We start from the raw sequence: 15391 nt of genomic DNA, 5'->3' as shown, positions 1-15391 counted from the left end.
TCAACACTCCGGGCCTTGAATAAACAAATTTGGGAATTTTATTCCTCTCAACTAATTCTTGATATCGTGATCGAACTTAGATTGAGATATTTGACTTGAACGGGTATTAAAAATATATTGTTGTTCAGTGTCGGAAGTAGCAGGCGTGTTGTTCCATTTAAGTAATTATAATCGATCAAAGCAATCGTTTACTAGATTTAAAATAGTATAAAAGTAAGAGAGAAATAAAAATTCATTCATTCTTTGTAAACTATCAAACCAAAGTAGTTGTTCTTTCTACGGCCAATTCTAATAGGTTTTGGTCGCAGCAAGTTTAGAAGAATGGCCACCACAGGAGGAAGCAACACCGGTCCGGTCCAGAATTTATCGAGCCTACCATCCATCGAGCGTTTGGCTGGGCGAAGCAACTGGGCCACGTGGAGGTTTGCGGTTGAAACGTTCCTGGAGTTGGAAGAACTCTGGGAGGTGGTGAAGCCCGAACCAGATGCTGACGGTGTCCGACCAGTGGTGAATCCAGCGAAGGATCGCAAGGCGCGTGCAAAAATCATCCTTCTGCTGGAACCCGAAAATTACGTCCACGTTAAGGAAGCGAGGACAGCTCAAGAAGTCTGGGCGAAACTGGAGGCAGCTTTCGAGGACAACGGTCTGGCGCGGCGAGTAGGGCTCCTGAGAAAATTAATTACCACGAGTCTCGAAAATTCCGTTACCATGGAAACCTACGTCAACGAAATCGTGTCCACAGCTCATCAACTCAGGGGAGTTGGTTTCGACATCACCGAGGAGTGGATAGGAACGCTTTTACTAGCCGGTTTACCCGAAAAATTCCGACCCATGATAATGGCACTCGAGAATTCAGGGACTCCGATAACTGGCGACAGTATTAAAACCAAGCTTCTGCAGGAAATTCACTCCCCCTCCGAGAAGACGGCGTTCGTTGGTAGGAAAAATTTTCCTCAGAAATCGAAGCAAGCGCAGGCTGAGCAGCAGACCGAAGTGCAAATTTTGCAACAAGTACGGTCACGTGGCGAGGGAATGTCGTGCAAAGAAAAGTTCCGCATTCTGTACATTGCTGTCCACCAACGACGGAGTGAACGACAACAGCTGGTATTTTGACTCTGGTGCGTCAGAACATTTCACCAAGGATCGTCAAGTGTTAAGTGACGTGCGACCAGCCAGCGGCGTGGTGAAGGCAGCCGACAACGCCAACATGAACATCGTATCGACCGGAACAGTGAAACTCGCAGCGAAATGTACACCGGATTGTCCCCCAATATCCGTACATCACGTAAGATTCATCCCAGGAATGTCGAGCAATTTGCTATCCGTCAGTCAAATTGTGAGACGCGGCCACGTGGTTCTGTTTCAAAACGAAGGCGTCAAAGTCATCGATCCAGAGGGAGTTACCATAGCAACCGGCGAGCACGATGTCCAAAGTGGTTTGTTCAAATTTTCTGAGCGAACAAAAATGGCAACCGTTGCAGTTTCCTCAACTGACCAGAAAACGTGGCACAGAAGGATGGGCCATCTCAACATAAGCAGCCTGAAGCAGCTGAAAAGTGGTCTTGCATCTGGAATCCATTTCACGGATGAAGAAGCTGAATCGTGCGAAGTTTGCTGTATGGGTAAGCAACAGCGATTACCTTTTCCGAAGAAGGGGAGTCGCGCCAATGAGGTCCTGGAAATTGTGCACTCCGATATTTGCGGGCCGATGGAGGTGCCATCCATCGGCGGACATCGGTACTACATATCTTTCACCGACGACAAGACGAGGCGGGCGGTGATCTATTTCCTGGAGAAGAAAACCGATTCCGAGGTGCTGAGGGCATTCAACGATTACTGCAACCAAGCTGAACGTCAAACTGGTCGGAAGATAAAGGTAATTCGTACTGATAACGGAAAAGAGTATATCAACAGGTTGTTCCAAGGGCGATTGAGAGAGCTCGGCATAAGGCATCAGACGACAGCAAGTTACACCCCCGAACAGAATGGGCTGGCGGAGAGACTCAACCGTTCAATCGTCGAGAAGGCCAGATGTCTCTTGTTTGAGGCAAACCTACCGAAGCAGTTCTGGGCTGAGGCAGTTGGGGCAGCGACGTACCTATCGAATCGTTCGCCAACCAAGGGGCAAACAGTAACACCCGAGGAAGCATGGAGTGGGCGAAAGCCAAATTTGTCCCACGTCCGTGTTTTTGGTTCGAAAGTGATGGCGCACGTGCCCAAGCAGCGAAGGCAAAAATGGGATCCGAAAGCGTTCGAAGCAGTTCTCGTCGGATTCGAAACGGAAACCAAGGCATACCGTTTGTACAATCCGATGACAAACGACGTATTCAAGTGTCGAGATGTGACGATAATTAGCGAGCCGGAGTACTCAAATCAGCAGCCAATGGTACCTGCAAGAAGCCATCAACCGAAAGTCCGAACGTTCGTCAGTCTGGATTTCCAAGACAGCTTTCCGATACCTGATGCAGGAAACAGTGTGGTTGAGGCCGCACACAATCCCGTGGTCGAGCTGGAGAACGAATCTGAGTCAGACGTGTCTCAGTATTTTTCGGAGGTGGATGAAATTAGCAGCAGCGATTTGTCTGATGAAGCAGTTGGTGACGTGACCATCACGGCGCTCCCCCCGCAACAAAACTCATATCCACCTTTGTCACAGGTGTCGAGGCGCAGCGGAAGGGAGCGCGCTATTCCAGGCAAGTACCATGACTTTGTGTTACCGAACAATGGCTTTCCGCATCACAATTTTTCAGTACCACCCGCTCCCAATGATGGTCCAAGTAGCAGCCGTCAAGGTCTAAAGGTTAGCACCGGCCGTGCGAAACCGAAAACATCGAGCGATCCGCGAACCCCGGCGGAGGCATTGCGTGGAGGCGATGCTCATCTCTGGCGAAAGGCGATGGACGAAGAGTTTCAAGCTTTACTCGACAACCAGACGTGGGACCTTGTCGAGTTACCTCCTGGCAAAAGGGCGATTGGTTCGAAGTGGCTGTTCAAGACCAAGGAGGACGAAAAAGGCAACATTGTGCGGCACAAAGCGAGAATAGTTGCACAGGGCTTCACGCAAAAGTTCGGTGTTGACTACGACGAGGTGTTCGCGCCGGTAGCGAAACAGGTGACATTTCGCACACTTTTGACTGTGGCCAGCCGCCGCGGTTTCCAAGTTCGTCACGTCGATGTGAAGACAGCGTACCTGAACGGGCATCTGGAAGAAACCATCTACATGCGCCAGCCGGAAGGTTATCACAGCGGAGACGAACGTTCCGTATGCCGTTTAAGGAGGAGCTTATATGGCCTGAAGCAATCCGCACGTGTCTGGAACCAGAAGGTCGACGAAGTCTTCAAGGCGATGGGGTTCAAGCCGTCCAAGTCCGATCCATGCCTGTACATGCGGAATGGTAATCGAGAATTCATCCTAGTGTACGTTGATGATATGATTATCGTCACCCCAACCGAAAAAGAATTCCAAACCATCTTCAAATTACTTCAAAGTAATTTCGTCGTCGTGGATCTCGGCGAAGTTCGGCAATTCCTTGGGATCGAGGTAACGAAGACTGAAACCGGATACAGACTGAACCAGGAAGTATACATCCGGAAACTCACGAACCGTTTCGGTTTGGAAAGCGCCAAGCCGTCCAAAGTTCCCCTGGATGTCGGCTATTTACAGCAGAAGGAGGAGCAGGACAAACTGGGCAATAATCAACAGTATTTAAGTTTGATCGGTGGTCTACTGTACATCGCCGTTCATACTCGTCCTGACATAGCGGTAAGCGTTTCAATCTTGGCCCAAAAATCAAGTTGTCCCACTCAGCAAGACTGGACTGAAGCAAAGCGAGTCTTGCGTTACTTGTTCACAACAAAGGGTCATCATCTTCAGCTCGGAGAATCGAAGGCTGATCTCAAGATGTTCGTCGACGCCGACTGGGCTGGAGATTGCCGTGACAGGAAGTCGAATTCTGGCTTTCTGATTCTCTTCGGTGGAGGTGCAGTTGCATGGGGCTCACGGAAACAAACCTGCGTTTCCTTGAGTTCAACAGAAGCTGAATTCATCGCGTTGGCTGAAGGATGCCAAGAACTCATCTGGTTGCAGCGACTTGTACGGGAAATTGGCGAGGCTACTGAGGATCCAACCACCGTATACGAGGACAACCAGAGTACCATCAAGATGGTTGGAAGTGATCGCCTTGAGAGGAGAACCAAGCACATCGAAACGCGATTTTTCTTCGTTCGAGATCTGCAAGAAAAGAAGCTGATCAATTTGGAATATTGTCCTACCGAAAACATGCTTGCTGATATCCTGACCAAACCATTGCAACGAGTTCGTCTGGAGAAGCTGCGTAGAGAGATCGGAATCAAATCGGATCAACTCGAGGAGGAGTGTCGGAAGTAGCAGGCGTGTTGTTCCATTTAAGTAATTATAATCGATCAAAGCAATCGTTTACTAGATTTAAAATAGTATAAAAGTAAGAGAGAAATAAAAATTCATTCATTCTTTGTAAACTATCAAACCAAAGTAGTTGTTCTTTCTACGGCCAATTCTAATATTCAGAGGCACTCCTCCTAACATTTTATTTTAACTGAGCATTCTCAACCTAATGCCGAAGCGATGGTTAATTAAGTTCGCCCGGAGTATTTTAAGAAAACTGCAATTTCCTATTTTGCCCGAACATTTAAAATTTCCTTAGCGACCTCCAAATTCCAGAATCAAATACTTAGAGCAAGTTCACTGGAGTTGGGAAAAAGTGGTAGAAATTTCGACACTTTTAGCACATTTTGAAAATTTTACCTGTGATTTTACCATGCAAAAACATTTTCAAGATCTGTCGCTAACAAGTTTTTTTACAACACGTGTTGTATTTTCGCATGTTGTGATGCAAAAATAGCAATATTTCTATCACACACGGCTGAAATAGAAACAGTGCTGTAGATAGTACAACCAGTACAACGCCCAAAGATCTTGAAAACATTTTTGCATTGTAAAATTTCCAAAATGTCAAAATTTCTACCACTTTTTTCCAACACCAGTGAACTTGCTCTTATTAATCATTAATTGGCTGGAGAGGAGAAGATTATGCAGAAGAGAGCTAATTTTTTTAGGAGGTAAATAAATGCATGAAAAATTCTATACGTTGGTTGAAGTAATGAAGCTACATGTAAGAGAAGCGACGTTTGAAACACAATATTTCAATAGATAAAACTTTAGAGCTTGAACATTGAGCCAGAAATCAGTGCTTATCACCCTTATTCTTGTTTTCGATCGAATGGCATTCGTTCGAAAGTTAGGCAGTTTCGTATTCTTGTTTTCGTTCGAACGAATGAGAACAGTTCGATCTTTCGAACATCGTTCGTACGAACAAAACATTGCATTCTCGTTTTCGATCGAACGTATTTTTTCTATGGACTGTGAAACGCGAGCCTGATGCTGCGAACCAGCATCGTTTAAAGCAATTAGTGAAGCTTAATGCCGGTTGTAGAAAACAAAAATTATTTCAAAATAACTGAATTGTTGGGAGAAAAACTTTGTTGTACATAAATTGTTGTGATTTAAAACACAAACTGAATGGACGGGCATTTGGCATTCTCGTTTTTTTTTCGATCGAATTCCTTCTATCAACTGACAAACACGGGCAATTACAGAAAATGATTGTGAAGCTAGACGGTTGAGAAATGAGTGGTTCAGAATAGTTTTTTTTGGGAACTGAAAAAACATACTTTTGATCAAGAATTTTTAAGCATATTTTTATTTCGAGCTTTATTTCAAATGTTCCCTCTTCCTCTCAGCGGGTCAAATTTTAAGCATCAACTGCGGTAGCACATTCACAACCACCGGCGGCTTCTCAGTGGACCATGTAATGAACAGCTTAGACCGCTCCGGTGTCGATTGCCAGTTTTTCCAATCCGGATTCGATTCTGGAATCAGCTCTCGCGACTGCGGCTTTCGACCTTTGCCTTATTTTCCATTATTTATCGGCCACCCGGCCAGGAACCTGTGCCCGCCGCTGCTGATAAGGATGGCAGTAAAGATTCGTTGTCGGAATCAGCTTCTTTGGCTCCAGCTTTCCTGACACCCTTCAGATGACTATAGTGACTTAAATTAGACCGAACAAAAACCCGCGCCGTTCCTTCTTCCGTTTTGTTAATGACGATCAATCCACGACCGTGTCCCGATGGTCCCGGTCAATCAACTTCTGAATGAGAAAAAACAATTGTTTATAGTAATTTTTCTGAAAATTTTGACATGCAGGGTGCTTTGATTGTTCGAACTCGATCTGGTAACACCAACTTCGAACGTATCGCATTCGAACGAAAACAAGAATAGCCTTTTCGAATTCGATCGAAAGTATCCGTTCGAACGAACGACAGATACGCCGTAAACAAGAATAAGGGTAATCTTGCAGTGAATATCTTGCAGTTAAAATCTTGCAGTGAAAATCTGGAAGTGAAAATCTTGCAGTAAAAATCTTCACCCTTATTCTTGTTTTCGATCGAATGACATTCGTTCGAAAGTATTGCAATTTCGTATTCTTGTTTTCGTTCGAACGAATGAGAACAGTTCGATCTTTCGAACATCGTTCGTACGAACGAAACTTTGCATTCCCGTTTTCGTTCGAACGTATTTCTTCTATGGGCCGACAAACGCGAGTCTGATGCTGCGAATCATCACCGTTTAAAGCAAAGAATGAAATTTATTTCCGATTGGGGTGTTCATAATAACGAAATTATGGTAAGTTTTAACCACGAAACTGAATGTTCTTCAAAATAACGAAATTTTAAGGCCAAAGAAATTTTTATTCCAAGTTTTAAATTCCTTTTTAATCTAAATCCTCAGTTGTCATTCTTTCACTGGACTGCATTCCCGTTTTCGTTCGATCGTATTTCTGCCATTGGATGACAAACGCGAGTAAAATCCTGCGAATCGTGGGTGTTTGATTTTTTTATTATTGAATGCAAGACTTGCTGAGAATATTTTGGATGGCTAGAAGAAAAAAAACCCATTGAGCGTTTAATGCTTATGATACAGGTTCAAAACATTTGATGTAGGTTCGAATGGGATTTAAGTGAATGAAACGTTGAGTATCAGGCTGGTTGAGGCAGTTTTCGGTTGAAATAGCCAAATCTTAGTGTAAGAAAATGTAGAGTTGTTGGGATTGATAAGCTATTTAAAAAAAAATTCAATTTTGCATTATGCTTTTATTTATCATTGTCAACACGTAAACTTTCTTGAAATATTCGACACCTTCCTTTCCGTTCAGCAGGGCAGCTCGTCCAATAGCACATTTTGGTGACCGGAAGCATCCAATTTATCGATGGGTTTGATTTTTTTCCCTGCCACCGATATCGATCGGTGGTAGTTCGTAATCACTATTCTCCTCATTAAATGTTTAACGTTTTCAGAATACTAACCACCGCACTAAAGAATTATCATAAATTGCCCCATAAATACAAATTTCCTACGATGGGGGAAACTTTTCACTTGCGCGGTACTGAGTGTTTCGGACGAGTTGTACAAAATATCGCGATACTTCCACTCAATCTGCAGGAAACCATGCAAACACGAAAACATCATTAGGTACTTCATATTTAGACGCAAAAGCCACGCAGATAGTAAAGCGAATCTTAAAAAAAAACATTTTTCTTCATTAAATTTTGATAAAAACAACCAAATGTTTTTGACACTTCAGTGCAGTGATGCTACAAAACATATCTATCTATCAGTGTATCTCTGTCTGTTACATAGGGAGTCTTATGAACAAGAATGAGACACACAGACCATACATATTATATTGTGGCAACGCAGCTGAAAAATTTCGAAGTTCATCAGGTAACACCAACATCGAACGTATCGCATTCGAACGAAAACAAGAATAGCTTTTTCGAATTCGATCGAAAGTATCCGTTCGAACGAAAGGCAGATACGCCGTAAACCAGAATAAGGGTGTATGATTGTTTTTTGTCCAAATACTTTATTTTAAGAGGGATCAGATGTCGCTTGCAGGTGCACATGCAGGTTCAGTACGTTGAAGAGCTGAACAAAATTGAGTTTTTTTGTGCAAAAATTGCTCAATTTTGGGTACCATGATATTAGTGCGTGATAAAATGTTACACTATGCACCACTCCCTCGTTTTATGTATCAAAACATCGGCCGTATCATGTATCAAAACAAGCGCAACACAAGCAAAACGGATTTTTGTCGCGTTTTTGTTGTCACACAATACAGTGACAAATCCTGTCAGTGGTGCTGTGCTTCCACTTTTTCCATCAAAGCATCGGGTAAATAGATGCTGGAGTAGCCGAGTCGTGTTTGGAAGTGGAAGTCCGTGCGTCGCGTTTCGTTCGTAATTTTCCACTGGTAATCCGGATCGGAAACGGGTTTTAAGTGTCCTGGAAGGTGGACTAAGGTCCAGTGCGTTTCGGTACGTGCAGATTTTGCAGCCAACGGTAAGTTTTTGCTGAAAAAAGTGAATTTTCACAGTGCAATTTTCCCGATTCGACGAGGGGACTCCATTTGCAGCTGCTGCTGCGTGTTGAAAGAAAATTTTCCGGAGGGAGTGAAAAATTCGATCAATAATTCGACTAGGTTGAATTTTCACGTCACTCGAGTGCATGGAAAACATTTTATACCTAAAATTGACTAGTTGTGAATGCAGGAACACTAAATTGTATTGTTTTTCTCTTAATTCCAGCCGTCGCAATTATAAGGAGCACCTGTGAGTCCCGGAAAAAATTGGGGGCGGTAGCACCCCTTTTTTCGCTGCTTATCGTCTGACAGGATAAAGGAAAAGTTTTCCTCTGGGCCCCGCCCTGCGTCGCGTTTCTCCGTGTCCCTAGTTCGGTCGTGGTCCGGTGTACCAATCTTGAGACGAATAAGATTGTTTCAAATCGCGTGTTAAAGAATAAAATCTCAGGGGTCTGTGTAAAAAGTGGTTGTCCTCGCTAGGAACATCAGCGTTTCTGTGAGTGTTTCAGAGCCCCCAGGGAGGGATGATTTCCGTTTAAGGTCGGGTTAGAATCGAAAAGTGATAAGTATCAAGGAAAAGAAACAGTGATTCTGGATCATCGGTGAATTTCATTATTCTGGAGTGTGTTCTCGGTCGTGGAGTGGTTGGTATAAATTTAATTGGATCGTCCCGTTGCGAGAGTTGTGTGCGGGGAAGTAAGTGAGATTTGAAAAACAAAAAAAAACGCCACTGATGACCGTCTGCTGTCGGCGTGCAGCAAATATGTTCAGAGACACTCCGTTGCGTTGCGGCGTGGCCCTTCTGCTACTGCTAAGTGGCTTCAATTGCTTCAATGGTGAGTGGGACGTTTTTTTTTCTCTTTACTCAGTATTCTTTCGTATGTTTGAAACTTTTGCGTGCTGTTTATGTTTGTTCCACATTCTTTATGAGATGTGTAAGAAAGATACATCCAGCGGATTGAATCTGTTGAAGAGAATTTATCGGTGTCAATTTCTGAAATGAATCGCTCTGCCCGTAAATCATGTAAAGTATTTATTCCAAAATATGTTCTGTCCCAAATTACACTAGTTTACAGCATTTTTTAACTATGTAAAGTTTTCCAATTATAGTCCAGTTAAGAAATTTATTAAGAAGAAAAGTGCTTGTACATCCCTGGATACGGATGAAGGCTCAATTATATCACTTGGAGATAAATGGGTATATCTGGTCGCCCAAGTATCATCACTCCGCAAAGAAACTATTACAGTTTTTGGATACTTGGGAGCACCACCCGATCACTTAAACCTAAGGTTAACCCGGATACTAAGTTGTTGGCCCAGAGCTTTGAACAAACGTTCATCCAGGGTCCGAAAAGTAATGATTGTTTGACCATAAAATGGGTTGGGCTATTCTACACGAAACACTATTCGCTGTGACAACAAACCTCAGTCCTACAAATGCTACAATTTGTTGCTCACTTCACTTGACACAGTGTTACACATTTACGCGTTACACAACCGATATAAAATACCCTTGATCGTAATACGCCTAATTGGAAAGCCCAGTCCTGGTTCGCCAGGGTTTGGCTTGTCAGAGAGCAACCGAAGTTCAAGTGGGACACATTCCCACTGGTTAACGGTAGATAATGTGCAACTCGAGACCCCATAAACCCAACCTTCGGGTAAATAATGGTCATATCGAACGTTCCCAGATAGTCGTGCCATCTACCAGAGCTGCGGCAACACACACTAGCTTGAAACAGCTTTTATAGTGATGGGAAAGATGGAGAAGCGCGTTGATCGGGTGGTGGCTGATCAACCCACGAATGTGCCGGTTGAAATCAAGGGTCGGTTCTTCAACTTCAACGTGCACTGCCTCACCTCGGAAGTACCGGTGACGACAAAAACGAATTTTACGTGCAGCTGGAGCGTGAATACGACCGCTGCTCAAAACAGGATATAAAGATCGTCATCGGGGATTTTAACGCTCAGGTCGGCCAGGAGGAGGAATTCAAACTGACAATTGGAAGGTTCAGTACCCACCAGCTGACCAACGAATACGGCCTCAGACTCATAGATTTCGCCGCCTGCAAACGAATGGCCGTACGTAGTACCTTTACACATGGAGATCACCGTACCAAACGCAATCACAGATCGACAGCCGTTTTGATAGACAGCCGGCACTTCTCGGACATCATCGACGTCAGATCCTGTCGAGGCGCTAACATCGAGTCAGACCACTATCTGGTGATGGTGAAGATGCGCCCAAAATTCTCCGTAGTGAACAACACACGAAACCCGCGCCCGTCTCGGTTAAATATCGCACGACTCAAGCAACCTGAGGTCGCGGCAGACTACGCGCAATCGGTCGAAGCAGCGCTGCCGGCAGAGGGCGAGCTTTACGAAGCCCCTCTCGAGGACTGTTGGGATACCATCAAGACAGCCATCAACAGTGCTGCGGAGAACGTCATCGGTCATGTGAAACGAACTCGATAGAACGACTGGTTCGACGAGGAGTGTAGGAGGTTGATGGACGAAGTGAACGCTGCGCGGGCGACAGTAGTGCAAAGAGGCACCCGTCGAAATGTGAAAATCACCGACAGCGGAGGAGGCAGCGAGTCCGAATTTCCCAGGAGAAATAGTTCCGCCTGGAGGAGAAGGAGCTGGAGCAGCTGCATCGTTCCCAAGAAAAGCGGCAGTTCTTTCAGAAACTCAACGCATCCTGCAAAGGCTTCGTGCAGCAAGCCGAAATGTGCAGGGATAAGGACGGAGGTATCTTGACGGACAATCGTGAGGTGATAAAAAGGTGGAAGCAGCACTTCGATGAACACCTGAAGGTACACATGCAGGAGATCAATACGCTGGGGGAAGGTACATCGCCGGCGTAGCTAACGACACGTAGAGGAGCCACTCCCAACGATGAAGGAAGTTAAGGAAGGTATTCGCCAGCTGAATAGCAACAAGTCGGCTGAACTCTTCAAAACGGCCCGGACAAGTTGGCCGATTGCCTACACCTGTTAATGGTCCAGATCTGGGACATAGAACAGCTACCGGAAGAGTGGAAAGAGGTAATCTACAAGAAGGGCGATAAATTGGATTGTGAGAACTACCGAGCGATCACTGTCCCAAATGCCGCCTACAAAGTGCTGTCCTGAATCCTACTCCGCCGCCTAACGCCGCATGCATACAGATTCGTGGGAAGTCAACAGGCTGGCTTCATGGAGGGACGGTCAACGACGGACCAGATCTTCATATTACGGCAAATCCTCCGAAAATGCCGTGAACACCAAATCCCTACGCACCATCTATTCATCGACTTCAAAGCCGCATACGACACGATCGACCGTAACGAGCTATGGAAAATCATGGACGAGAATGGCTTTTCCGGGGAGCTGATCAGACTGATCAAGGCGACGATGGATGGAACGCAGTGCTGTGTGCGGATTTCGGGTGAATTGTCGAGTTCATTTGAATCGCGCAGGGGGCTTCGACAAGACGATGGTCTATCCTGCATGATGTTTGACCTCGGCTGCTTTGTCGATGACATTGAAACGCGAAGCAGGAAGGATTGGGTTCATGATTAATACGTCCAAGACTAAGTACATGCTGGCCTGCGGATCGGAAACCGATCTAACTGGCTTGTCCAGTTATAACAAGGTCACGATCGACGGCGACAATCTGGAGATGCTAGAGATAGTCGAAGACTTTCTCTTTCTCGGCTCACTGATGACCGCAGACAATGACACCAGACGTGAGACCCGGCGGCGAGTTATCAGCGGAAGTCGTGCCTACTATGGACTCCAAAAGCAACTGCGGTCGAGAAGACTTAACCCTCGCACGAAGTGCAACCTATATATGACGCTCATTAGACCGGTTGTTCTCTACGGGCACGAGGAGGACCTGCGTACATTCGGAGTATTCGAGCGACGAGTGTTAAGAACCATCTTTGGCGGCGTGCAGGAGAACGGAGTGTGGAGACGAAGGATGAACCACGAGCTCGCGCGACTCTACGGCGAACCCAGTATTCAGAAGGTGGTGAAGGCTGGCCGGATACGCTGGGCAGGACATGTTGCGAGAATGCCGGACGACTGTCATGCAAAACAGGTGTTCGCTACAAATCCGGTAGGAAAAAAAAAGAGTAGGGGCGCAACAAGTGGTTAGACCAAGTGGAGCGTGATCTGGTGCATGTGGGATGTCCGAGAAATTGAAGAACGGTTGCCATGGACCGAGTGAGTTTTAGAAATTATGTTCGTCAAGTTATGTCGTGAGACGGAATACTACGAAAATAAAATAAATAACATTCCCAATTCGACTGCTGTGCTGTATTGCGGTCTCCTCCCAATCCTACCCAATTCATTTACCTGGCTTTCCCCCGCGGAAGCGGTGAGAAATATTGGCCTTAAAAGCTGCCGCATGAAAAAAAAAATGAAAAGTACTTCTCCATAAAGCTGAATATCTCAAACTACATAACAATAATTTAAAATTTCTTATTATAATAATGAAGAATAATGAAGATTGACAGTATTTTTGATATTTGTGATTTAATCATCGAACAATCGGGTTTTGTTCTAATATAGTTTTGTGATCAGAATTTTGATACTCTTCAAATCAATGGAGAAAACGATATTTACATAAATATATTTTTGAAGTTATTGCTAAAAAACCTTAAGTGTCCGGTAACAGACAAGTTACGCAATACCTTAAAAATACCTTCAGAATCAAGTTTTCAACCTGAAGAAACAGATTGTAGTTTTTTCCTTCGAAATTAAAACAGTGTTGGAAAGTAGCTGTCGATACTGTTTGGAAAACTGTTTCGAAAAGTACTACTTTTCAACATATTTTTTTTGGTAGGAAAAGCGGGCCTTTTAAAAACCAAACTTCGTAACGAAAAACAAACCTTCTAGTGTGGAGTTGCAAAATAATCATTTTTCAAACAAAGGATTTTTCTAGCTAAAAAAATTTGAACGAAAGAACTTGTTTTAATTTCAAAGATGAAAAATTATTTGCAGTAAAGGAAATCGTATAAGAAACGAAGACATTATTTTTGTCTCAGAATCAAAGAAATTTTCCCTTGTTTGGCGACTGAACAAAGGAAAATACCTTTATCTAAACCGAACTAGATTTTTGCTAAATTTGCACTTATTGTTGATACGAAGTCTCACTTGGAAGATATTTTTATTAAAAATTTTTTCGATTGGCCAGTAGCCAAAAAAAAAAATGAGTGAGTGTGATAGCATTTTTCGGAAACAAACAGTTTATAAATCTTTTATAAAACTCTACTTCTGTTACAGTTAAAATTAACGAATTGTTTTTTCTGCTTTCCCAGCCGTCGAGGCCGCCTCCAAGGTGGACGACTCCAAGGGGCCCGTCTTTCTGAAGGAACCGACCAACCGGATTGATTTCTCCAACAGCACCGGAGCCGTGGTGGAATGCAGTGCCACCGGCAATCCACCACCGGAAATGATCTGGATCCGCAGCGATGGAACGGCCGTCGGCGAAGTGCCCGGATTGCGGCAGATTTTACCCAACGGGAATCTGGTGTTTCCGCCGTTCCGTGCCGAGGACTACCGGCAGGATGTGCATGCCCAGGTTTACGCCTGCATGGCCAAAAACCAGTTCGGATCGATCATTTCCCGGGATGTTAACGTACGAGCCGGTAAGTTGTTGGTTCAGGAGACGAATTTTTTGGCAGGCAGGTAGATGCTGCCTTGCAGAGGATGACGATACGAAACATGTGGCTGGTCGGGGTTTGGATTGCCGAAGGTCCAGACGAAGCGGAATGTGGATAACTAGAAGCGGGTAGCAGCATGTGGAATATAGAAGAATAACAGTTGGGATTATTTCCCTAAGAAAATCTGACGGCCGTGAAAAGTAGAAAGATCCAACATGTGTTTTCTCTGTATAGATAGGGGTATATCGATACATGAGTTGTGTTGCAATGAAATGCCAAGAATATCGAGTGAAAAAAATGGCATAGAGGCAAAGTTAAGAAGTGGTTCCCTGTGCGAAAATCTAATATGAAAAATGGTGCTCAAGAAAAAGTCTCATTGGGAATGCAGTTTTGTGATGGTTTCAACGGAATAAAATTGCAGCTCCATATGAAAGAATGCCATATGTGCTACTCGCAAGGGAATGAAAAAAATATATTTTAGTGAGGGGAAAGCATGAAAGAGGAGGGTGTTTTTATGGCTACGTTAATCCAACAAAAGGAAGAGTCAAGATGAAGATAACAACTGTGTGATGAGAGGGGTATGTCAGGCTGGTCCGATTTTACGCCTAGAGGCACGTTCTGCAAGCGATTAAAGTGTGTTTATGGAAGCGGAACTCGTGAATGTGGGATTACTCACGGCGTAGGCAGAGTGCGCTAGTATGCAATTCATCAATGTTGGAGTCATCTATCATACACAACAACCGACCCGGCCAGCTACCAGCAAAATGTTTCGTATCGCTCCTCGAAAATCGTTTTAAAAATCAATTTTCAGCTGTCTCTTCCAATCGTTCAGAAGTTCTTCGGTCTGATTCGTGTTTAGGTCGACAAATCGTTTCGATAAAATCTTTTCCCAAAACCTGCTCGATAATAGCCGTTGTCTTCCCAAGACTATTCTTAAACTTCAACGAACACCTTTGTTTTCGGCTTTTCGGATTACTCACAATCGGTTGTTCCCTTCTCCTTTCCCCAAAAAAAAAAAATTGAGCGCAGTCGTGCAGCAATACTACGAGGCGGATGTTAACAAAGAGCACGTGATTCTGGGCAACCCGGCCATTTTCAAGTGTCTCATTCCCTCGTTCGTGGCCGATTTCGTCGACGTGGTTTCCTGGACCGACGAGGAGAGCACCTTCATCTACAATGGCGTTTCGGATTCGAGTGGTGCGCGTTTAACGGAATTTTTGCATTTTACTAACTCTCATTACCACTTCCCAAACTTCCTTAGAAAGAGTCTTTCATTTAGTGTTTG

At 44.4% G+C, this 15391-nt stretch overlaps 1 protein-coding gene across 50 annotated transcripts in view; it reads left to right on the top strand.

Annotated features, from left to right (window-relative positions):
• Positions 1-8290: 8290 nt before the first annotated feature.
• LOC129745126 (cell adhesion molecule Dscam2) overlaps positions 8291-15391 on the top strand; it is a 212790-nt gene continuing 205689 nt past the window's right edge. For all 50 annotated transcript variants that reach the window (XM_055738028.1, XM_055738027.1, XM_055738008.1 and 47 more), the window contains exons 1-3: positions 8291-8437; positions 8683-9292; positions 13762-14091. In XM_055738028.1, the coding sequence (XP_055594003.1) occupies positions 9190-9292; positions 13762-14091 (433 nt within the window). In that variant the 5' untranslated portion in view covers positions 8291-8437; positions 8683-9189. The remainder of the gene's footprint in view (positions 8438-8682; positions 9293-13761; positions 14092-15391) is intronic.

This window comes from Uranotaenia lowii, chromosome 2 (genome assembly GCF_029784155.1).
Source record: "Uranotaenia lowii strain MFRU-FL chromosome 2, ASM2978415v1, whole genome shotgun sequence".
NCBI classification, from domain to species: Eukaryota; Metazoa; Arthropoda; class Insecta; order Diptera; family Culicidae; genus Uranotaenia; species Uranotaenia lowii.
This window is presented reverse-complemented; position numbering and strand designations above follow the sequence as displayed.